At 35.4% G+C, this 26,486-nt stretch overlaps 1 protein-coding gene across 2 annotated transcripts in view; it reads right to left on the bottom strand.

Moving 5' to 3' along the window:
* The window catches only part of LOC110712693 (protein VAC14 homolog), a 30,008-nt gene extending 22,133 nt beyond the window's left edge, over positions 1 to 7,875 (bottom strand). The window contains exons 1-4 of one of the 2 annotated variants that reach the window (XM_021891154.1): positions 7,409 to 7,875; positions 7,192 to 7,305; positions 7,005 to 7,070; positions 6,597 to 6,656 (exon numbers count right to left, since the gene is read on the bottom strand). In XM_021891154.1, the coding sequence (XP_021746846.1) occupies positions 6,597 to 6,656; positions 7,005 to 7,070; positions 7,192 to 7,305; positions 7,409 to 7,498 (330 nt within the window). In that variant the 5' untranslated portion in view covers positions 7,499 to 7,875. The remainder of the gene's footprint in view (positions 1 to 6,596; positions 6,657 to 7,004; positions 7,071 to 7,191; positions 7,306 to 7,408) is intronic. The other variant, XM_021891155.1, reaches the window with a different exon arrangement.
* Positions 7,876 to 26,486: the final 18,611 nt, after the last annotated feature.

The following is a 26,486-nucleotide window of genomic DNA, read 5'->3' as shown; positions in this document are numbered from 1 at the left end:
CGTATTACTCCTAACATTGTTTGTTTTTTGTTTACCCATTGACAACAATTTAAAACACAAATACCAAACATAAATGGCCACCTGTCATAAAATAAAATAAATAAATAAAGCCTACCAAACCCAATTCAACTTACACGTGATTACCTTGTTACAGCTGTCCCACTATTTACTTTCTCTCTTCCTTTGGTTCTGATATAAGAAACTCATCGGTTTTAATGGAATTTTTCCATTTTTATTCTTTTTTCCGTTTCTTTTTGTCTACAAACTGAGTAATTCTTCTGAAAATTAACCAAATTTTGAGTCAATAACGTTCGATGCGGGCGAGATTCATTTTGTATCGGCTTTATCGGCCAAAATCTCGGCCTTTTGAAAAACTCCTTGCTAAAACGGTAAATATCGGATCGGTAAGTTCAAAATCCGTTACAAACCGGCCGGTTCGCGATGTAACGGCCGCATTTTTATACCATGGTCCCATCCCACAATCCATTTCCTGCCTTATCCCAACACATTTAGCACCTTAAAACTTCTTTCATTCAATTAATATACTGGGCAAAAGCAATCAAAAAGTGCTGAAGGAAAATCAATGTGAGTGCCATCAAAGGTCTCCATGCTCATTCACATCTTTAAATAAAAACAAAAAATACTATTGCCTTTGAGTCCGTAATGCATAATTGATGGTTATCATCATTGTCTTCACCATTATCAGCATCATCCCACAAAAGCATCACACAAAAAATACAATGCCTTGAAACAAGTCATTTCAAATCTTCAAGAAACTAAACTACTAAAGAGTAACTCTTCCATAGATTACAAACCTCTATATAGGTTCTCTCTCTAATCTTTAGGCACCCACAACTGGATCCAGTTTCTAACAATCTCTTAGCCCAGCAAAAATGACACTAATCATCAATTTCTGCAACTAATTATCAGCAAAGCTAGATTTCTGACCAAATTACCAGACGATAATTTGTATTTTTGTAGCCATTTCTTTACCAGACAACTGGAATCACATGAACGCTCAACAGAAGACAGAATGTTGTCAAAACGATGCCCCGCCCCCCTTAGATGAGTCAGCAATAATGATAGCAATCATCCAATTTGATAACTTTTCTCAAAAGTTATCATCCTAAAAAAAATGGGACACTTTATTTTGTATACAAAAAACAATGAAAATGGGTATTATGGGCCATTCTTTGATAAATGTGGAAATGTCTATTTGAGATTCATGATAATTTAACTTAAGATAATTTTTTTAAAAAAAAATCTCATAATTATCATAGACAATTCCAAAACTAAATTGATTTGTTATGGATAAAAAACTAAGCCTAGTGATAAGAACTTTGACCCCAAAATTATTGGTGAGTTGTAAGTTAACAATTATCTAAGAACTTTGTTACTTTCTACACTTTTATACCAAGAATATGACAGATAACATTAGCCTTAAAGCCATGTAAGCTACACATGTTAGCGAGAAGGCACATATGAGATACGAGAAAGAAAAGAGAAATGAGAAAAGAACTAGTACCACAATTTCTAAAGACTAATAAACCATTAGGACCCTATACATGCCCCATACTAAGCTTAATTCAATAATTCAAATCTCTAAGACTACTAGTACCCTATACATCTCACTCAATCATATGAAGGACGTGTTGAATTGGAAAAATAATACATGAAAACTTAATCAAACAACTTATTATGAATTGAAAAGATGGCTTGTCAAATAGAGTAAAAATGGTTGGAAAAGAGGACTTCAAACACATATGTACTGAATAGAAAATTGTTTTTACAAACACCGTATTACGTAATTTTGCACAGAAATTGAATAAAATGACTAATAAGATATAGCAACCAACAAACTAAAAGAGATTGAATGAAATTGCATTCATTGGCTAAACAAAACAAAACAAAACAATAAGATGGGATTGATTACTAAAACCAGGGGTTAACTAATACTCCCCCAACCCCTCCTCACCCAATTTTGTATTATATAATACTTTCACTCCAATACTCAATACTGCATATTATGATATGAGAGATAAAATTTAACAACGGGGGTGGATAGTAAGAATTGATCAACAAGGGTGGGGCTTGTTTATTTGTCTCCAATACTTCACCCTAACACCATAGAGGCTTTCCTTCTCTTGGGGGTGTTCAATTTGATTATTTTGAAAAAAATACCTAATACTCACCTCCCCTACATGATTTCTACCAAATTTTTTTTTTTTAAAAAAAAAAGATATCTTTAAATTTATTAGGGTGTATTATTCATATTGTTTTATAAGTTTATGAATTACTCCTACATAAAGCATTGTGAATTCATACTCGTTTTGCGCATTAAACAAGTGTTATATCATGTTTAAAAGCAATCACAACATAAACTCACATTTGAAAAGTACACTCCATCATTGCAACCATGAGTCCATGACCTTGAGATTATTCTATCTATTATACCATACTTACTATTGTGTTTCTTAATGTTCTCCTCTTCCATCTTTTTTACCATTGATAATAAAACTTCTCTCACATTCTTTTCTTTTTACTACATTAGGTCATAGTCAAGCTCTTTATACAATCAATATGAGGCTAGAGTGGTGAAAAATGAGGTAAAAGCAAGATGAAGTAGTTTATTCTGTATCAAGGAAGACAAAGATGGGAGCAACCAATTAAACTAAAAGAAGGGGTAAGGGAACAACCTTCACCAAAACTTACCACAGTTTTGTTTGCAATGAGGATTTTTTAAAAAAAATAATAATAATGGGATGGATAGGTATGACTTTATGACTGTTGGAAGTTACCACTTTAATTTTTACTTTGAAATTAACCCGACTAGCTAACCCACAACCTTTTCTATTCCCTCTTCTTTTTTTTTTTTTCCATTTCCCACATGACCAATAGTCCCCACCCCTTATTTACACCTTTCCAATTAACTTTAATTAACCCTCTTTTTCAATTACTTGATCCAAGATGATATACCATGGTGCATGATGTTTGCTAACGATATTGTGTTGATTGATGATACGAAAGAACGTGTGTGAAAAGTAAGTTGGAATTGTGGAGACGGACTTTGGATCCTCGTGTCTTGAAAGTGAGCAAAAGTAAGACGGAGTATTTGGAATGTAAGTTTAGCGGTGTGAGAAATAGTGAGGTAGGGCTTCTAAGGTCGTGAGGTCTTTCAATCTTGGTTTTAAAAGGCGTAAGGCGTCCTTCAGCCTAGGCGTGAGGCGCAAGGCGAAGGCGCGTGCCTTTTGTATGCAAGGCGCGTGTATTTATATATTTATTTCAAATTATTTTTTACTTTGATTGTACTTAATACCAATTAAAAAGATTCATAATAAATTAAATAATGATATATGTAAAGCTAAGGTTGTCTGAATTTGAAAAAATGTCCATCATACTTCAGTTTATAACTTAAATCTTAGTTATTATTGCGCCTACCAAAGGCGCTTTGAGGCGCGCGCCTTCCGTAGGTGACTGACTAGCTAAAACCAAGCTTTCAATATCAAGGATCTATTATTCCAAAGAATGGAGAATTAGATGGAGATGTAGCTCATAGGGATCAAAGCGTGTTGGTAAAAGTGGAATAGTCCGACGTGTTTATAATGTAATCCCAGCATAACCCATAAATTAAAGGGAAAATTCTACTAAACGGCAATAAGTTAAGGCCTACTTTGTTATATGGTACATAATGATGGGTCATAAAGCATTGCCACGTGCATAAGAAGAATTTCGCAGATGGATGTGTGGCCATAAGAGAAAGGATCGGTTGAGGAATGAGATAATAATGAAGAAAGTAGGGTTTACATTGATTGAGTCCAAGATGAGGAAAAATCACTTAACATGGTTTGTCCATGTAAGAAGGAGATCAAGTGACGGTCTGAAAAGGAGGCTTGAAGAATTGCAAAGTGTTAGGATCGTGAGAGGTAAGGGAAGACCTAACAAAACTTTGAAGAGGGTGATTGAGAGTGACATGAGTGCTTTGGGGATTGAGGAAAATATGGTGTTGGATAGGGTTGTGTGGAGGGAGAATATTCACGTCAATGACATGTCCTAATTATATATATACTTTCTTAACTTATTTTCATATTTAATTTTATTATTTAATCTCACTAATGTTTTAAGGACTGCATTGTTTTAATTTCCTAATGTTTTCTCAAACCTTTATGTTTTTTTTAGTCTAACATTTTAATCACTCCTTTAAAACATTCTTGATATATATTCTTTGTTCTCTTTTAAATCCCTTCATTTTTCTTGGATGCTCTTTCGTTTGCTTACTTTGCTCACCTTAAGTGATTATCTTGTTATCTCTCTTTCTTAAGATCATACGGTTCTTTATGATGATTCATGTTAGCCAGCCCTAAATCATTTTGGGACTAATGCTTTATTAGTTACTCCTTTAGTAATAAAAAAATTAAAATAAAAAAAAAAGGGTTGTAGTACTTGCTAGTACGAAGAAAATAAGATTTTTAAAGATTATGATTAAAAAAAAAGGAAAAATTAACAAGAATAATCCAAATTATTGACTCCCTTCTCATTTCAATCCAAACTATTGCTTAAATTAAAATAATCCAAACTATAGCCTATAGGTGATCCCTTCTCAAATTAGTCTCTCTTACCTACAACTTGTAATACTGGTTAAGTTTTTTTTTTTTTAAAATTATTTAAGAGAATCAACTTTTTATTTATTAATTTGATTTATAAATTATCATCCACCGTTCACCTATAACCTCAGCCGTTTCCATAACCATAACCACCACCCCAAAACTCACGACCACTAACAACAACCCCATCCACCACCTCATCATCACCACCTCATCTCCCTCCCCCATGTACTACAACTCCACACCCCACCACTCCCTCACCTCCACCCCATGACCCCACCTACATCCCATACCCAATTATATAGTTTAATCTGGGATCTACCGTTAAATTGCACACCGATTGCGCAACTGAAGTTGCTCATTTGTGTGCTTGTTTGAGAGATTATACTGCTGAAGTGGCAGCCATGGTTTGTGCTCAAAGTTTGCAATGCCATTTTACGTGTTTGTTGGTGTTAGAAGGTGGTTGATGGCGATTTAAGGCTAGGGTGGTTTCGGTGGATTGGTTTAGCTGGAAAGAATGGATGTAAAGGTGGTTTTAGTGGATAGGCTTGGTTGGGTAGGTGGTGAGAGGGTGAGAGGGTGGTGCCGTGGTGGTTGGAGTGTGGGTTTAAGACCAGGTGGTGTTTCTTTTTTTAAATAATGTTAAATAATTAAACTAATAATATGTTGACACTTTGCTTATTTAACCTGATTAAGAGGTTAACAAAAGTCTAAAACTAATTTGTGAAGGAACCCTTATAATTGGTTTTATTCTGCTTTAAACCATAGTTGGGATTAAAATAAGAAGGGAGACAATATTTGGATTATTCTTATTAATTTTTCAAAAAAAAAAAAAAACAACAAAACTTGAAAAAATTGTGCGCACCAACCATGATGTGGTCCGCAATCAACGTATCAATTCCGTTATTGAACCATCGTGATCGTGATTGCGACCAAAACCGCATTTTTGAACCATGGTTGTGGAAGGGGGGGAGAAGGAGGAGAAAAAAGTATCTACAAGTTAGCATGGATCCCTTGTACATTATCAATTAGATATAGTCAAAAGCTTAAGTTGTCTCATCCCAAAATCACTTATGTTAGACTTTCCAAAAATATCATCCAAACAATACCTCTCACATTAAAAGGAATCTTGGCCTTTGAACTCAAAACCATAATTAATTTCAAAATTAAAGAGCCGTACAACTTCCCTAAAGTTCACAAGAAATAATCAAGTAGAAGAATAAATCTTGATACACGCTTTTTGGTATTTGAAAAAGATTTCCTAAACTAAGACCAACATATTTTGTAAGAATGTTTTCCATATAGCCTCTTAAGCCAGCTCCAAACAAAGGCTAACACCTAAAGATGCTAGTTTCGAAAGCACAAGACTTCAAATCAATGGCCAAGGGGTCCAATAATGGCATTTAATCTTTCCATGCATCCTTACGTGTGTAAAAAAAATTCACAAGGGCGTGCCTAAGAACTTTCCTCCCAAAACATGATTTTAAAGTTTCTCCCTTCTACAGTAATATAAAAAGAAAACTACATCTTTTTTTCCACCAAAAGATGCATGTCAATAGGAAAAGAAATGCAATGCCAAAATCACTTTAAAGAACTATAAATTTCTATGATGACCTATAAGAGATCACTTGCATCAGATGATTACTCGCATTACAAAATCTTTGTCATAAAGATGATAAATTTAAGATTTCTTACATTAGATTTTCACCACGACAAATTAGCTATAATTCAATCCAAATTATGCTTCAATAATAAGACAAAGAATCAACAAAAAAAACATGGACTATAATCATAATTAAACAAAAAAATAGATTCGATAAGGAAATATTAGACAAAGTCTCAAAGAAGAAGTTTGCACACAACATCAAAAATTAACATAACTTCTAAGGGTTTCCCCTTACTTGCATAAAGACAAAGGCTATGCATAAGATGAATAACTATAAATTGTTGCTAATTAGAAAGAGATATAAGATAGAATGAGAGATAGCCACAAACCCTCATAGTTATGGAAGCAAGATTATCTTGACCGTCGTACAAGTAACTCCCATATGAACCCTAGTTGTACCAATGAGCATAGCAATAGAATTATACAGATTATCCTGGAATATGCTCTATCTGACAATTTTTCAAGAAATAATAACATCAAAGCTTATCACTTGTATCTGTCAATAACACCATAGAGGCGAGATTGTCCACTGGTATTCTTAGTTATTACGAGATTATATGCTAATTTTCAAGAGAAGTAATAGTGCAATCTTCAAGGCCTAAGTAGGACAGCATGCCCACTAAAAAAACTGTTCTAAATAACAACAAAATGCTTTTTTACTACAGCCCAATACATATGAATCCCTAATCACAGAAAATAATCATTAATGTGTAATGGAAGCAAAAATTAATTCTAACCTCGAGATGCTGAGCGGCCTCGGAGGTCAAACCAACAGTTGCCGCAGCTAATCCAATTAATCCACCCTGCCAAAATGAACAAGCAACCAAAATTCAATTCAACTCAACTCAACTCATGCTACAATTTCACAAACTGTTCACAATACCCAGCACATTGTAAACAATTATCGAAACAAAGAGCTCGTACCTTTCGATGATTAGCCTGCGGCGAAAATGTGAATTCATCAGTCAACAAATTGATCACAGCAGTTATTTTCTCATGATCTCCAGCCGCAGCCAATTGCTTCACAATCCCTTCAACCTTTACAAAACCAATCAAAAACTAAAATTACTCCCCAGCAACACCCAATTTACAAAAATCAATTGAAATTCACCAAAAATTAACAAATTCAAATTCAAACAACCTCAAGAGCAGCATTCTTCCGCTTTTCATACAACTTATCGGCAAGATTACGAAGCACAGCAGCCGGAACTATGGTCAATGCATCCGCCATTACAGGATCCTATCTCACAGAGCAATCAAACAATGAAACCAAAATAATAACAATCGATTGTTCTGTTGTCAATGGATGATACTCTGAAGTTCAAGCAACAGCATGATTGATGTTAATGAGTAGAGAATTTAGGGTTTTTGTCGTTGAGATCGAAGAATTCATTTATGGTAAATAATTTTGAAAATGAAAAAAAAAAAAAAAAAAAGAGAGAAAAAAAAACTGACTAATCGTATTTTTCTAGGTACCAAATATTCAACCACAGATCTAGGGAAATTTGAACGGCCTTATATTTTTAATTTTTATTTAGGCAATTTCTTCGCACTACGATCTTTGAACACAAAGGATGTTTTGGTTTGGATATTAATGTCACCCGTGTGTATCCTTATTTTCTTTTCTTTTTAGCTTTTGTATGTCCCTTTTTTTTTTTTTTTTTTTTTTGGTAGGTGCAGTAAAAAGTAACTAAAATGAAAGGTTTTTCCGGCTGAAACTCCTTAAAGGTCAATCCGGCTCATGTTAGGCCCTATTTGGAAAAACCAATAGTTTTGGGTAGCTTTTAGCGGTCGAGTAGCGGGTAGCTGTTAGGATAGTGAGTAGTAGTCACCTAGTATTGGACAAAGGTTAGTTGTTAAAGTAACGGTTGATAGTATGAGTATTAAACAAAAGTAGCGGTTGCAATACTAAAATAAATATATATTTTTAAAAAAAAAAAGTAAGCAAAAATTAACAAACGCAACCCGCTACCCTTAAACGCTACTATCTTTAACGTTTGAGAAAGCTTCCTAAACACTAGGGGTGAAAGTTCGGTTTGTGGTGTGATTTAAAGCCCAAACCGAAATCAAACCACATTGATTCGATTTTGGGATTTTTCAAACCAGATCGCACCAAAACTATTGAAACCGAACCAAACCACATCGTTTTAAATTCGGTTTTTCAAAAGAAAATCAAACCATACCGAAATTTTTCATCTTCTTCCTTTTTGCTCCATCTAACTGGTCATTCACACCAACATTGCCCATATTGGTTGACATTTTAAGACATAAAAAAATACAGGTTTTATTATTTTTTGGCTTTATATATGTAGGATAGAAATTAGTATTGGGCTATACTTTAAATTGGATATGGGCCATAATTTGATTTGGATTGCAGTTTTTGATTTTTCAAATCTTAAAACCGAAACCAAACCATATTAATTCGATTTTGAGATTTACAAACTGCACCGAACCATATTAGAGGAAAAAAAAAGAAAAAAAAAATCGCAAGTGATTGAGCTGCGCTGCTATAGGCAGCGCAACTAATTGTCTTGCACGCGGCTTTATGGCAAGATTCGATTTTCCAATTTTCTGAAATTCTGAATCTTTCACGAGTGCAAATTTGGCAGTTGCGCTGAGTGTCACGCGCAACTGAATTAGTTGCACGCGCCTGCCAGCGCGACTCTTTGAGATGCACGCGATATTTTCTGCGGCAGCGCTTATTTTGACCTAGGCACTCCTAAATCCGTCATTATTGGGTTTTAAGTACGGGCTTAAGCCTAATTATGATCAGATTTAATTAATTGGACTCTATTTGGCTTTGTTTCTTGGTTTGGGCTAGTCTTTTGTGTTTTGTGGTTTAACCAGTGTAGACACCCATTTGTGTCTCCCCAAAAACCAAACCCAGTGATGAGTACCTTTCACGTCGAATCATAATCGAATGAAGCGAAAGTGTAAAAAGTTTAGTGTTGCGGATAGTTTTAATTTCTTTTCTCTTCTTTCTGTTTTTGAAAACTTATTTTAAGAAAACATCCAATCCAGTTTGGTTGGTCCATGATATAGGACCAATAGTAGTGTAGTTGGATAGGGCTTGACAAGAGCTTTCCAACGATATATTATAAGCCTAATTCCGATGAATATTGAGGAAGTTATGGCCAATTTACTGAACTAGGCCCGGTTTGAGCCTTATATACGACCCAATGATCTAGGGGAGGGCCTAATATGATTTATCATTCCTAATGCAATTAGGAATGGTTTTAGTCTTCTAGATTCTTCTAGAAGGTTCTTTTCATTCCTAATTCAATTAGCATTGATAAATTGACTTTTGTTGACTCAGAGTTTTAATTAAAATCAAAGAACATTTTTGAGAAAAATACGATTTTATCCTCCTGTACGGTAATTTTTATTTGATTTTAAGAAAACACGTGATTTTCTAAATCAGCGCCAAACGCCAACTGTAGCGCTTGGCGCCTGGCGCTGTTGTTGGCGCCTAGCGCAGTTGTTTGCGCCTGGCGCCAACAGCCAGCGTTGGCGCTGGTTCAGTTTTTTCTGCGCCAGACTCTGTTTTGATATTTTATCTTTTTGGATGATTTTCTCTATAAATAACGTATTAAAAACTCCATTTTTGATAACCAGTATTCACCAATTCTCATCAAGATTTTCTTGATTACTCTTTCTCTCTCTCTTTTTCTAAACTAGTTTTTTACATACAAAATTCCACATTCATTAGATCTAGATACACCTAGCCATATTCGAAGTTGTCTTCGCCCTAGACGTGAAAGGTTTAATTTCTGAGGGTTTGGTCCCAAATCTCTCTTTCGATTATTTAATTTAATTGTTTTGTTTATTATTTTCCTTGAAGTTACTAACGCGTGTATTTTGTTATTAGAAAGAGGTACGAGACATCAAAGTAAGTACTTTAATGGTTTTCATTGATGTTATGATGTAGAAATCATGCTTAGATTGTTATTTTAATTCCTAGTATCATGTCTAGGGTAATTTTAATATTAAGTATGATTGGTATGATGCTTCCTATGTTCTTCCTAATATTTATGATTGTTAGTATCATGTTAGAGCTAAAGATTTGATTTTTATTGCTTAGTGACATGCTAGGGTTTGTTATTAATCTTGTTAGTATCATGCCTAGGATCTTGCTATTATTATGCTTTAACATGATTATGAATATTATTATTTTAATTATAATTTGTTATTATAATTGTTATTATGATGATTATTGTTTTGATGATTATAATATTATGATGATTATGTTGCTTGATATTTATTGTTATTGCTTGATCACGCCTTTTATGCATGTTTAAAGGGAATTTGTACTTGTAATCACGCTTAATAAGATAATTATTAATCTTGTTTAGGGTTAATTTGATTATAATTTCAAGTGATCGCCAATAATAGTTTTATTTGTGCATTAATATTCAACCAACATAGATAAACAGGTTTAGGGTAAACCTATTGATTGCATGTTAGTCAGAAAGCGCACATGAATACGATCAGAATAAAGTAGAGGCCTATTATTAGGGCAGGTTCAATCTCTTTTAGGTTGGATTTGTACCTTCATCCCCGAACCCTTATTTGGTTCAAGACCTTATGAAGTTGACGATCACTTGGATCGTTAAGGGGTGTAACCTTCACCCTGTGAACGGTTTACAAGTTCCTAAAACTTGTTGGCGACTCTTTTGCTCTATCTTCTTTCCCTTTTGGACGCCATCGTACTTTAGTGTATGATCACAGTGGGGTTCAAGTTAGGGGATTAACGCTTGAAATTATTCCCTAAAACCAGTTATCCATAAGCATTCTTCACTTCGATCCAACACGAAAATGGTTTTATTTATCGTCATTGCACTTCCTGTCGGGACAGGAGGCCAAAAGTAGCTCTGAGAGTTGTTGAAAGCTAAAAGAGGTCCAATGTTTGATCGATAATAACAAGCTTCCTGTAATACCCATGTATTTTATGATTTAATAAAAGATAAAATTTGAGTTGTACTTTTATTTGATAAATTTGTCAAACTATAAAATCCTACTTTTTCGTTGGAATCTTTATATGATAAATTAGATTTTTATATGTATATATAAATATTTAACTTTATATATATATATAAATAAAAAAAGAAAAAAAAAGAGCCATTGTTCCTATTTCTTCTGCGTGGGATTTATTAATCAAACCCACATTCTTGTAAAAAGTTTAGTTTTTATTCTCTAATCTCCATTATTTTTATTATTTTATAAAGAAGCCCCACCATAATATGTTTTGTATAATGATCAAACGTTGTGCATTTCAATGTCGCTCGATATTTTATTGATCCTGTTGTAATTTATCCTAAGGTAATCACACTATCAACCCTTAATTAGATCGTTTGTTTATAATTTGATTGTATTATTTATTTTATGTAATCACACTACCGTAATTAATTTTTTTGATTTGTTTGATTATAAATTGTTAGAATTAATTGTACTCCGTATTGTTATGTCTAAATTTTATAATTTGTGAATTATATATGATCATGATTTATATGTATATGATTAGTGTGTTGGTATTATATGATTTAATTGTTGCATTGATTGATTGTGTTATTTCTAGGGGTTTTTAATGTTGTTGCTATAGGGAGTATAGTTCTTGAGGTTTTAGAGTTATTAATGCAGAGTATTACTTTGGGTTGATAATTAATTAATTTTGGGTACTAGTATTAGCCTAATAAGAGTTGAGATATTTATAAACCGAATATGTCGTCATATATGAATTGGGAACCTGTGCCAATATTGAGATATTATTTATTATCATGTGAATGGTTATTTGATCGATGTATGAGATCATATGGTTGAGAATTATTATTTTGTTCTTAGTTTGAGGCTCGGCGTTATATAACTTAGTCCTTGGCTTGTTGGTAAGAGGGTAATAATCATGAGTTAAGAATGAGGTACAATCTTTATTATCTATTTTTCTATGATCCCCTACAGTGGGAATTGACCCGTATGTGGTCTGGTTCAAGGTGTTTTCTAGTTATTGGGAGTATTCAAGTTTTTATACTTGTTGGTTTTATTCGAATTACCCATGTCCAAGGTTATGTATAGAACAATGAGCATGGCACACTTATGGGATATACTGAGTAAAGGTTCGTATTATTATTCGAGGTTTATTTGTCAAAGGTTATTTTCAGAGTACAATGTGTAATGTAGTTTCGAACTACATTGTTTAATTGATCTAGTAATGTTAATTATTATATTATACTCTATATTGTGATATGTGGCGATTACTCAGCTTTTGCTGACGAGTGTGTTGTTTTATTGTGCTATTTGTGTTTGCGGCCATGTCTTTTTCTTATGGTGGCCCTGCGACGATCTATTTTGGAATTTGTCCTTAATGGTGAGCAGTCAAGATTTTCTAAGCAGGTTGATCAAGTGGTCGTAGCTAAAGGAGCTCAAGTGTATCAATTAGTTTGTTAAACGAGTTTATAAAGTTGTACAAATAGCTCACTTAGATTTATTGGGTTGTAATTATTGGGATTTTGTAAGCCTTAACACTTGACAGGTTGTCGAGTGTGGCGGTAATACCTCTGATTTAGGTTTATGCTTCCGCAATTTTATTTAAAGGTTGTCGATTTTTCCTCTATTTATTGTTTATTATTAGTTAGTAAATCGGGGGTGTTACACTTCCCATTCGTCTAGCGGGCAAGAAAACTGAGTGATGATAAAGTTTAAGACACGAGGCGGGATTCAACAACAAGGCTTCATAACCTTTTTCTATTTCTTTTTCTTTTGTTTCCCCTTCCCCAATGAGTCTAGCATAGGCACCTTCCATCTTTTATTTAGATTTATTTCTTAGAGTTTGAATATTACCCTTCACTTTTTAATAAAATGAGCATTTATTTTCGTACGTATAATCATTGCATTGCATTTAAGAAAAAAAAAACGCGCCGGACTAAGCACAAGGTACACCAATGATTTGAGGCACCTCTTGTAGCCACATCATATCACCGGTCTTCACCCTTTCAAATATATAATTCCTTTCTTGATAAACCACTTTGAGCCTCATTTAACGATAAACCTTTCTTTTTTCAACCCACATCTACCTAACCTTGGGATGGGATATTGTGCAACTTATGCAAGTTTTAAATACAAAAGCTTGAGTAATATTATTTTTCCTAGATCTCAAAAATTCGAAAAAGCAAAAAGCAATAAAAGTGTACAAAAGGGCAAGTGTTCCATTGTCTTTGATATGAACATATCTTTCATAAGAACACGTCTCAGATTGCGTCTCTTATCGAGTTATGGGTACCGTGCCTGAGAAACATGAATGCCAAGTGAGTGATAGACCGCATGATTTGGATTGCCCACACTTATAAAAAAGGATTTGAATTTGAAAAAATGAAAGAAAAAGAAAAAAGAGAGCAAAAAATAATAAACAAAAGAGTTCAAAAGTGAGAAACCTCAAGCATAAAAATAGCAAGATTCAAAAGCAAGGTTGCATATCTTGGGGGTTATATTAGGTCTTGAGCTTTTATCATTTCTTCTTCAACCTTTAGTCTAACCCTGTTACAACCCTTCAAAAGACCTCGTTGAGGTATACACATACTTGTGCGAGTTTCGGCTACAACTAAGTTCGGTCTGATTCCTAACGGATACGTAGGCCGTAATAAAAATGCATTCACATTCATATTCACATTCATGCACGATCATATCAAGGGATCTCCAATGCTCGTCCCTATTCATTTAGAACTAGACTTGGGGGCTTGATCCGTCCTTACATCATTAACCTACCTAGCCTAAGAGTCACCATCATTTGACTCTTCTCAAAATTCTTTTCCACACACTTATCCCATGCGACCTACCTTTGGTGTCACTTTCTGTAATCCCCCGTATTTTTTAAATATTTTATAAATGAAATTTTATTTTATTTATAATATTTATTTTTTATTTTTCCGAAATTTAATTTCAAAAGTTTCAAATTATTAATCTGGGTCGAAAATTATTTGAACAAATTATTTTATGCACCTTTATTCTATAATTTATGTCCAATCAAACAAGCCTAACCCATTTGTTTACTTAATTGACCCATTATTTTTATGAGGCCTAATCTTTCTACTTACCCTACAACATTCTCCCCTATAAATACCCCATTAATCCCCAAAATTTTCCCACACAAAAAGGTTAGTCTTATGTTCTCCTTTGTTTTATTAGTTTGTATAATTATAATTATTGATTTATGGGTTTTGATTTTATTGTTTGAAATTAATTTAATTAGTATCAAGTAGTATTTTGATGATTAAACTTTATAATTTCAGATTTTATAAATGTCATAATTTTCAGATTTTGTAAATTTTATAACCTAGGGTTTTTAATTATTGAAAATCATGATTTTAGGGTTTTTATGAACAATTGATTTAGGGCTTTTATAGTAATGATGTTTTGAAATTTTGGTGATTATAACTACTGATTATTTTAACTTAATTCCAGATTATTTTGAAAACGTAAATTCGTATTTCAATTTTTAGATTTCCGTTCGTTAATATTAATCCCGTTTTAATCCCGATCAGGTTCTGAACTCATTCGATTTTGACAAAAAAGTAGTGTTTTTCATGTGGAAACAACGTTTTAAGAAAGACTTATTACCCTCTCGTGGCCAAATTCAGCCTCTAAATATGATTTTCGGGCAGTTTTTGATTTTAACGAAGTTTTTTTTTATACTTAAAATATTATCCTTGAGTTTGATTAATAAAATTAATTATGTTTAAATTTAATTAAGCATAGATATATGTTTTTATTGAATTTTTAAGTGTTGGAAATAGTTTCTAAGTACTACTTTTGATGTTTTATAAAGAGGGTTTAATCACCCATTAAAAAGGGAGATTATTAGGGGTTTTTAAATAATTTTCAGATTTTTATTAGACTTTGAACTTGCTGTAATTTCATGTATAAGAGTGTATTTTAAGGTTTTTATGAAGAAAATTTAAAGAACTATATATAAGACTTTAATTTTAACTAAAGGGAAGGTTTTAAAGTGATGTTTGATTTGGATTTTGAAGGTTTTAAAGTAAGTTAGTATTGCTGTAAATTTGATTGATTGGGTATTGATTGAGATGTTATTATTTGGTTTAGGAGAGGAGTTTATTGAAGGTGATTTCTAGTTAGTAAAGTGGCATACCAATTCGTTTGCACAAGGTAAGTACAAGTTACGAAACCTTTCTTGTAGGTGCATGTTTAAGGACGGATCGAGAACTTAGTATCATGTATAGGGATGACTGAGTTAAATTGTTTGGTTATACATTGTGAATTTCGTATGATGTGCACTATTTTATATTGCAAGTATTTTTTGTGCTCTAATTATGCAAGGTGCGCTTAGAGGCAAAGGTATATGATTGGTGTAACGATTAATTTATTACTCATTCATGATTATGCAAGCAAAATGAGTAAAGGAAGAATTTAAGTCTTATAAGACGAGGTTAAGGTTTTTGGGGTGCCTTATACACTCAAGGTGTTTATACACCGAGGTAGTTAAAGGAATAAATAATAAATGTTGCTTGTCAGTAATAAATCAAGAGTTGAAATTGGAAAGTTGTTTTACTTGATTGAATTGATATTGGATTGATTGTATTGTTTGCATATGAGTCATCACCAAGTCTAAACCTGTAAATCACGTAAAGTGCAAGATGGATGAGCAATAAAACTCTGGATTGGTGCACTTTTGGAGTAATGACAATCAGGGGTTGGGGTACACGGGGTATTAGCCGTGTACTTTTATCGAGGTCGTCTGATATACGAGTCTCCTATTTCAAATATTTTTTTAAACTAGGAGTTAGGTGAGTCTCATACTAACTATGGTCACGGAGTCGCGCCCGTGGTCGTTGGATGTTTATTGATGTTTCCAAATGGAGGCATGGGGTTTTTCTTTTATTGATGTTCCAAATGGGACATGAGTTGGACAACCTTGTCTATTGCTAAATCCAATGAAATAAATAAATGACTTAGTTAATATCAACTAGTGAGGTCTTAATAAATTTGATAATTGAGTCATATGTTGAGTCTATAATTCAATGATGATTATGCTTGATTATTAGTAGCATGTTAGGGATTTTTTTTACGTTTTGCAGCTTGTACGTACTCAGCTTTGCTGATTGCGTGCTTTATGTGTCTTTCTTTGGTCATGGCCTTCGCCTTTCAATGACCCTGTGACGATCCAATTTTTACATTTGTAATATTAGGGAGCAGATTAACCACAGGTTCTTACACATGCAGCATTCTCATCAGGGTTGTGTGATTTTGAGTGGAGAGTTGGTTATTGTTCGCAGTTTATTTCTTTTCATAAGTTTGAATTTATTTAAACTCTGGTTTTATTTATTTACTACTTTTGTGGGGTTTTGAATAAGAGCCTTAATGGTTCCAAGTTGTAAGATTTAATTTGTTTTGGTTATTGGTTTTGAAACTTATTTATAACTGAGTTAGTTTTTTCCGCTGCTATTTTCTGATAAAGCCTTAACGTTTGAACACGTGGCGGTAGCACGCCAATAATTCTCTTGGAATTGTTCAGGGTCCTTACAGGTTTAAAGAGAGAATTATTGGGGTGGAAAATCATCATCCAGTGGATCGCTTAAAGGCGTAGTGGTTCACGATAGAATTAACGAGGCAGTGTGGAGGTTGTCAAAACAAAATGCAACAAAGAAAATTAGTTACCACAGACTCGACGGTGCAAGATACGCATTTCTAACTCCTTTATGTGTTTAACTAACGCTAGTTTGCAGGTATCCGTGTTACAAGAATGATTTAGGATCGCAGAACGTTCTGAATTATTCTTCGTCCCTATCGCTACTTTAACTTTTGTTTTCGAAACTTATGCTTCTCCAAACTCAGTCAAAGTGGGGGATTCTGTAGACACTTGATTGTGTCTCCCCAAAAACCAAACCCAGGTGTGAGTATCTTTCACGTCATTAAATATCTAACAAGGTGAAATGTTGAAGAGTTCGTGAATTCCCTTGTTTTATAAAATGTTTAATTAAAATAATTCATTTCATATTTCAAAAATCATTTATTTCGTGTCCTATTTATGAAAAACGTCCAATCTATTTTATTTTGGTCTATAATCCGGGTCTAATAATTGTGTAGTTGGATGGGGTTTGAATAGACCTTACCAACCATATATTATAAGCCCAATTCCGAGTTACAAAGAGGAAGTTATGGCCAAAATACTAAATCGAGCTTAAAACGAGTTTTATGTACGACCCAATGATCATGATCTAGACACCCATTTGTGTCTCCCCAAAACCAAACCCGGTGATGAATACTTTTCACGTTGAGTCATAATCGAATGAAGTGAAAGTGTAGAAAGTCTAGTGTTGCGGTTGGTTTTTAATTCTTTTTTTTTCTCTCAGTTTTTGAAAACCTATTTTATGAAAATAGCCAATCTAGTTTAGTTTGGTCCATGATATGGGTCCAATAATAGTGTAGTTGGATCGGGTTCAAAAAGAACTTTCCAACGATATATTATAAGCCCAATTCCAATGAATCATGAGGAAGTTATGGCCAAATTACTAAACTGGGTCCGATTTGATTTTTATATGCGGCCCAATGATTTAGAGGAGGGCCTATTATGATTTATCATTCCTAATGCAATTAGGAGTGATTATAGTCTTCTAGAATCTTCTAGAAGGTTCTTTTGAATCCTAATGTGATTAGCATTGATAATTGAGTTTTAAGAGTTTTATTTAGAATAAAAGAAGTGTTTTAAGGAAATTACAGTTTTACCCCCTCGTACGCTTAAATTTTATCAAAATAAGAAAACGCGTGGAAAAATTGTTTGCAGCGCCGCACTGCAGGTTGTCACCTGGCGACAAGCCTCGCATCGCGGCGACACGTCTGTCGCTTGGCGACAGTGGCGTGTTTGGCGACAGCGTCGTGTTTTATTCTTTTCGAAACTCTTTTTTTTTTTTAATCATAATCCGGCTGATTTTCGTTATAAATAGCCTCCTAAGACCTCTGTTTTTAATCACCAACTCTCATCAAGAAAATCTTGATACTCTCCTCTCTTTTTCTAAACCAACCTTTTCACAAACAAAATTCCTTATACATTAGCACTAGACACACCTAGTCAAGTTTGAAGTTGCCTTCGCACTAGACGTGAAAGGTTTGATATTTCTGAGGGTTTGGTCCCAAATCTACTCTAAACTTTCTTTAGATTATTTCTTTTAATTATTTGATTTAATTGTTGTTTTATTATATTCCTTGAAGTTACTAACGTGTGTATTTTGTTATTAGAAAGAGGTACGAGGCATCCAAGTAAGTGCTTTAATTGTTTCATTGATATTTTGATATAGAAATCGTGCTTAGATTGTTATTTTGATTTCTAGTATCATGTTAGGATGTTTTCCCTAATGTCATGTTAGAATGCTTTTCTTTAATATGATGTTTAGGGTAAAGAATATAATGTCAATTATGATTTCTATGATGCTTCCTATTTTCTTTCCTAATATGCATGTTAGTATCATGTCAGGGCTAAAGTTTTGATTTTTATTGCTTAGTGACATGCTAGGGTTTGTTATTAATCTTGTTAGTATCATGCCTAGGATCTTGCTATTATTATGCTTTACATGATTATTATTATTATTTTAATTGATTATTATTATTATGTTGCTTGATATTTATTGTTATTTCTTGATCACGCCTTTTATGCATGTTTAAAGGGAATTTATACTTGTAATCACGCTTAATAAGATAATTAATAATCTTGTTTAGGGTTAATTTGATTATAATTCAAGTGATCGCCAATAATAGATTTATTTGTGCATTAATATTCAACCAACATAGATAAACAGGTTTAGGGTAACCTATTGATTGCATGTTAGTCAGAAAGCGCAGATGAATACGAGAAGAATAAAGTAGAGGTCTATTATTAGGGCAGATTCTTTCTCTTTTAGATTGAATTCGTACCTTCATCCCCGATCTTCCATTCTTGGTTCTAGACCTATTGGAGTTAACGATCTCCTGGATCGTTAAGGGGTGTAACCTTCACCCTGTGAACGGTTTACAAGTTCCTAAAACTTGTTGGCGACTCTTTTGCTCTAGCTTCTTTCCCTTTGGACGCCACCATGCTTAAGTGTATGATCACAGTGGGGTTCAAGTTTGGGGTAATGCTTGAAATATTCCCTACACATGTGGAGGGTCCATTAATCTTAATTATATTCTTAAACCAATTAGGATTAATTAGAAGATTCTATAAGTTTCTAAAAGATCTTAATCATCCTTTTTGAAAAGATATGATTAAAGAGTTTGAAATTGAATAAAACTTCTCTTTTTGAAAGTCTTAATTCTATTCGAATGGAAAGATGTTCAAAGAAAGTCAGATATTATTTTTGTGCCTCATAATTTTTATCCAAATCTTAGATGGTTGGATTTGTATCTTCATCCCCGAATATCTAGTCATGGTTCAGGATCACTATGGAGTTAGCGATCTCTATGATCGTGAATGGTTTACAAGTTCCTAAAACTTGTTGGCGACTCTTTTTCTCTACCTTCATTCCCTTTGGACGCCACCATGCTTATGTTGGGTTTTGATGAGTCCGACTCATCGCAGTATAAAACTTGAGCCTAGATCACACTCACAATTAATTTAATCAAAAGACATAATTAACAAGAATTAAGGAAAGACTTAATTACCTTTTAACGCGTGCTTCGCTCATACCACGAGCTCTTACTTGAAAAAGCTTTTAAGTCTCACACTAGAAAAAATCTCCTACAGTATCCACCCGCAACTCGACCCTGATGACTAGGTCTATTGCTTAGAGGTTAGCTAAGCCCCACCCAATACTCGAGTAATTATGTGTTTAAAGGTTTTCTCAATGGAGATGCCTTTTCTAACTCTTACTCAAGTGATTTTTCCCATACCCCAACTTGGGTATTTATAGGGAAAATCATGAGTGAAATCCTCTCTCTCATCAATGTGGGAGAGTTGGTAAAATCAATATTCTTTCTTTATTATTAAATCAAAAATAAAATTAAATATCCAACAATTAATTAATCAACAAGTGGCACATTTAGGAGAAGGGTTAGGTAAGACCACAAGAAAGGGAGGGGACCAAACTTGATCCCCAAGCACCCCTTTATAGCCGGCCACCTATGCTAACCAAACACCAATGAGGCGCTGCCATGTGGCACCCTCAATTGGGCACCAAAGCAGCCGGGGTGGGCTGCTGCCTCAGCCTAGCAAGCGCTGCTAGCACCATGCTAGCCTTGGTGCGCTAGCACGCACCAGTTAGCCTAGGCTCAGCTTGGTGCGCTTGCAAGCCACCTTGGCTATACCAATGCCCCTAGGCTTCGGTTTGCACGGGGCATTCCAATGCTAGGGGTATTTCGGTAAATTGTTGATTAATTAGTGATTTTATTGTCTCGTCTTTTATTATTTCAACTCGATTTCGACGCTCCAAGCTCGAATTTCCGACGTCTAAATATTAATTACTCGAGTGACTCATTCATTCCTTTTGAATTAATTCGTTGTGTCGGTTCGTTAGTTGCTTGGGTGTGACCCGAAGGGTTCAGTCAAGATTAAGTTGTAATATTAATTACTCATTAATATTACTGATCGGAAGCGGCCTCCACCTAGGCATTTCGATCACTTGATCTCACTGGATAATTAGCTTTCTAATAATTCCGAACCCTCTATCGGAATAATACACTTGTTCGAAGGACACCATTCCTATCAATCTCCCACTTGTCCTTCCAGACAAGTGAGCTTTTAGTGTATAGCCTTTTTCCTATGTGGCTTAATGTCTCTTCATGAACTATAAGGTAAGATTTATTCGTCATCCTTATTACGTCCGGAAGTGTTTCTCGATATCCGAGTCTGACTCTCAATAAAAAGATGATTTTTAACATCCATCCGAGCACGACCATTCATTTTCACAGTCTCGCTCTTCGAGAGGCCTTGTAAACAAAAAAGACATCTTCTCTATTTTTAGTAGGGGGACATTCCCAGTCTTGTAATGTAGATTCTCTTACTAAGAGGACCTAGCCGCCCGAGTGTTGCCGTTATAATCCCCTTTTACGACAGACGTTTGACTAACATTAAAACGGACTAGTACTCAAACCAAGAAAACCCACAATACTCATGGTCGAGGAAATCGGTTCCGATAGCCATAATGAGAAGTATACTTATGACGATGTTTAAATCTATTAAAGTATTCTCATAAGTCAATCCAGTATGTATCTAAACCAATACCTGTGCAAATGATTTATGACAATCATGTCCGTGTAGCACAAGATAAGGTGCTATAAATCAAACTACACACTAATATCAAGTGGTCATTAATCGTCCATCATTTAAATGACCTCAATTAGGGATACTTTTCAATCATAATATTTAATGTTCACTTAATAGATGTTTCCTTATCAATACTGGTCTTGATACCCTATTTTGAATATTCTCGTAATCGAATGGACTCATTATTTAATCCTAAACCACAATTAAATAGCAAACGAGTGATAAAATTTCATGAAATTTAAATTACTCTAAAACCTGAATGGTTCTTCTTAGTGTCTTACATTAAAATGTTTAAAATTAATTAAAACACTAAATAGGGAATCAAAGCCAATCTCCAACGTGCTTGATTCCCATTGCCTCAACATGCTTGTTGTGCTTCACTTGAGGCAAAGGTTTAGTAAGTGATGGATCGGCTACATTGTCAACCGTTCCAACTTTACAAATTCTGATTTCATCCTCTAATTTCCATTCTCGTATCATGTGAAATTGCTGCTTGACATGTTTGACCTTTTGATGTTCCCTTGGCTCTCTAGCATGAGAAATAGCTCCAGTATTGTCACAATCGAGGGCTATTGGACCCTTGATAGAGGGTACTAAATTAAGTTCACTAACGAATTTACGAATCCAAACAGCCTCCTGAGCCGCTTCAGCTGCTGCCAAGTATTCGGCTTCAGTTGTAGAATCTGCAGCTGTGCTCTTCTTGACACTCTTCCAACTAAACGCTCCTCCATTTAGACTGAACACATATCCAGATTGCGATTGGAAATCGTCTTTGTCTGTCTAGAAGCTTGCATCGGTATAAGCTTTAACAACTAATTCTTCTGAGCCACCATACACCAGGAATTTATCCTTGTTCCTTTTCAAGTACTTTAGGATATTCTTAGTTGCAGTCCAATGTGCCTCTTCTGGGTCTGATTGGTATCGGCTCATAGCACTTAAGGCATACGATACATCTAGCCTAGTACATATATCATGGCATACATGATCGATCCAATTAGCGAAGCATATGGAATCTGTATCATCCTTTCCCGCTCATCAGGTGTCTGTGGACACTGCTTCTTGCTTAAGGTTATGCCATGTGACATAGGTAGGTGACCTCTCTTGGCCTCTTGCATGTTGAATCATCCAAATACCTTATCAATATAAGCACTTTGGCTCAATCTAATCATCCTTTTTGATCTATCCCTATAGATCTTGATACCCAATTTGTACAGAGCCTCTCCCAAGTCTTTAATTGAAAAAACTTTCCAAGCCAGACCCTTACAGACTCTAACATAGGAATGCTGTTTCCAATGAGCAATATGTCATCGACATATAGGACTAGGAAGGTGATGTCACTCCCACTGACCTTCTTGTAAACACAAGATTCATCTGGATTCTCGATAAAGCCAAACTTACTGATGACTTCATTGAATTGCAGATTCCAACTTCTGCTAGCTTGCTTTAGCCCATAGATGGACTTTTTAAGCTTGCACAATTTCCCAGCATTATTTTGGTCAACAAAACCTTCAGGCTGTGTCATGTACATAGTTTCTTCCAAAATCCCGTTAAGGAAGGCGGTTTTAACGTCCATCTTACATATTTTATAGTTGTAATATGCAGCAATCGCTCCGAACGGATTTAAGAATTGCGAATGGAGAAAAGGTTTCATCGTAATCAATACCATGAATTTGCCTGTAACCTTTTGCGACCAATCTAGCTTTGTAAATGAATACATTTCCATCTTTGTCGGTTTTCAATTTGAAAATCCACTTACATCCGATAGGTGTGTAACCCTCGAGTAGGTCAACCAAGTCCCAGACTTGATTTTCAAACATGGAATCCATTTCAGATCTCATGGCCTCATGCCATTTAGTAGAGTCGGTGCTTGCCATCGCTTGCTTGTAGGTTGTCGGTTTGTCTCCATCCATCACTAGGATGTCCTGATTCTCGGTTAATACAATACCAAGATATCTATCAGGTTGAGATCTAGGCCTCTGAGACCTACGCAGGGTAACGGACTGATCATGCATTGTCAGTTTGACTTTGCACATTTTGACCAGCGTCAACAAATGCTGCTTAAGCATTTTAACTGTCAATCTGATTTTATTGATCGTCCCTCTCGAACTTCATCGAGTTCAATTTTCCTCCCACTTGTCATTTAGGAAAAGTACTCCTCTCCAAAAAGACACCATAGCAAGCAACAAACACTTTGTTCTCGGATTTATTGTAGAAGTAATACCCTTTGGTTTCTTTTGGGTAGCCCACAAAGCAAACCTTGTCAGATTTGGGATGAAGTTTGTTAGAAATCAATTTCTTGACATATACTTTGCATCTCCATATCTTTAGAAAAGACAATCCGGGGGGTTTCTTCGTCCATAACTCGTATGGAGTCTTTTTTACAGCTTTTGATGGAGCACAGTTCAGTGTTAGTGTCGCAGTTAGAATTGCTTGTCCTCGAAAAGAGATAGGAATATCACTAAGACCCATTGTTGATCGTATACCATGTCCAACAAGGTTCAATTTTTTCTTTCGGACACTCCGTTCCATTGTGGAGTTCCTGGAGGTGTCAATTATGAAAGTATACCTTTTTCTTTCAGATGCTCATCGAATTCTTGACTCAAGTATTTACCACCTCGATCCGATCGAAGGGATTTGATTTTCTTGCTAAGATGATTTTCAACTTCACTCTATAATTCTTTGAGATTTTCAAACGACTCAGATTTATGCGACATAAGGTAGACATATGTTGGGGTTTGATGAGTCCGACTCACCGCGGAAACAACCCCGACCCAAGGAACCACTCGTAATTAATAAAACCATAAAGCATAAATAAGTAAACACAAGAAAAGGAAGAACGAATCATACCCTTGAAGCGAGCTTCGCCCTCTCAAAACGGGCTCTTACTTGAAATCCTTGAGCACCGCAAATGCCGTGCCTCCAACGGTATCCACCCACAAAGGACGAACACGACTTTTTAGGTCCGTTACCTTGGAGTTAGCAAGGTCCGACCAAAACCCAAGTGTTAATGGAGTTTAAGAGTTTTTCCAAAATATGGAATGCTCTTTCTAGCTCCCACTCAAGCACTTTACTCCAAATCCCAAGGTTGGTATTTATAGAGGAAAGTATGAGTGGGAATTTCTATCCCATCGATGTGGGATTCATGAAATTCCACAAATTAATTTAAAGCTAAATTAAATTAAATATATAAGCAAATAATAAATCAACAAGTGTCCTAGTCATACGTAAAGAGGAGTATGGACCACTTGGAGTGGAGGGGACCATACTTGCTCCCCACTCCTTCCTCTCCTTGTGACACTTTTCCACACGAAAAAGCAAGCATACTTACTAGCTTCCCCTTTCTACCCGACCTAGGCCCACGACCCAGCTAGCCTCGCACCGTGCGGGCTGCTAGCTACTGCCAGCTCGGCCCAGCACGCCCACGCACATCAGTGCGGGCTGCTGATGCCGAGGGCGCTGCTAGCTAGCCACGCACACGTGCGGGCTGCTAGCAGAAGCGCATGCCAGCACGCCACACACTGCTTGCGGGCTGCTGGCCGTGCTGTGCTAGCATGCCTCGCACATGGTGCGGGCTGCTAGCCACGCCTTGTTAGCATGTCTCGCACATGGTGCGGGCTGCTAGCTCGGCTAATCCCCTAGCACTCGGGATTCCGATGCTAGGGGTATTTTGGTCATTGTTGATTTATTACTAATTTGTCGTCTCGTCTTTTTATTATTTTTGACTCGACTTCCGACGCTCTAAGCTCGAATTTCCAACGTCTAAATATTTAACACTCGGGCGACGAATTAATTTCTTCCGAATTAATTCGCCGAGTCGGTTCTTATATTTTGCTTGGGTGTGACCCGAAGGGTTCAGTCAAGATTAAGCTGTAATATCAATTATATTAATATTACTGATCGGAAGCGGCCTCCACCCAGGCATTCCGATCACTTGACCTTACTGAATATATTAGCTTTCTAATAATTCTAAACCCGCCCTTTTGAATGGCTTGCCCTTATTAATCATTAGCATATCATGCCTTCCCTCATCCTTGAGCGTTTGCTCAGCTTGCTTCAACATCCCATGAAGCTCAGTAAGGGTTTTCTCCATGCTATGCATGTTGTAGTTCATCTTCAAATGGTCATAGCCTTTGTGAAGGGAATGGAGAATGATGTCAATAGCCATTTCAGTTGAATACCCCGCATCAAGACTTCCCATGTTCTCAAATAATCCGATCATTTTGAGCACATGTGGGCTGACTGGCTCTCCTTTCTTGAGCTTAGTCTCAAGGATCTGCCTGTGGGTTTCAAACCTTTCAGTTCGAGCCTGTTCTTGAAACATATTCTGTAACTCAGAAATGATCTCATAGGCCTATTCCTTCTCGAAGAAGGTTTTCTGAAGTTCAGGAGACATAGTGGCTAGCATTACGCACTTGACATCCCGATCGGCTACTTGCCATCGGTTAAGGGATGCTTGAGTTACCTCCTCATTGGGAGCCTTGGGCATTTCCTCATCAAGGACATACTCTTTCTGTTCTTGCATAAGAACGGTGCGCAAATTCCTTTGCCAATCAAGGAAATTGGTACCACTCAACTTCTCTTTGTCGAGAATTGAGCGTAATGAAAACTGGTTGTTTGAGGTTGAAGACATGATTCTACAATTGAAAGAATTTTAACGAAAAACCATTCAAAATTACTTAAATAAGATTGAATTTTATTCATGCAAATTTTCAATACTTATTTAGCGTCTTATTTACACGTAAAATTGTCCCTATTTTGTGAAAATAAGGCGATTCTAAGATCCGAAGAAACAAAGAGTGGTTAAGCATGCTTTGGCTTGTCTTAACACTCAACCTTCTAGGGTAAGCATTGCCTTGCTAATGGCTCTAAGCCACTCTTGGTTAGACAATCGTCGCATCTAATGCATCTTTGACGATGTATCTCTTTTGCCACGGTATGTGAGGACTCCTCACTCATACCGATGAGTTAAACCAAAACCAAC

Source organism: Chenopodium quinoa, unplaced genomic scaffold, assembly GCF_001683475.1.
Source record: "Chenopodium quinoa cultivar QQ74 unplaced genomic scaffold, ASM168347v1, whole genome shotgun sequence".
NCBI classification, from domain to species: domain Eukaryota; kingdom Viridiplantae; phylum Streptophyta; class Magnoliopsida; order Caryophyllales; family Amaranthaceae; genus Chenopodium; species Chenopodium quinoa.
The sequence above is the reverse complement of the archived record's forward strand: the minus strand, read 5'-3'. Positions and strand labels throughout refer to the sequence as shown.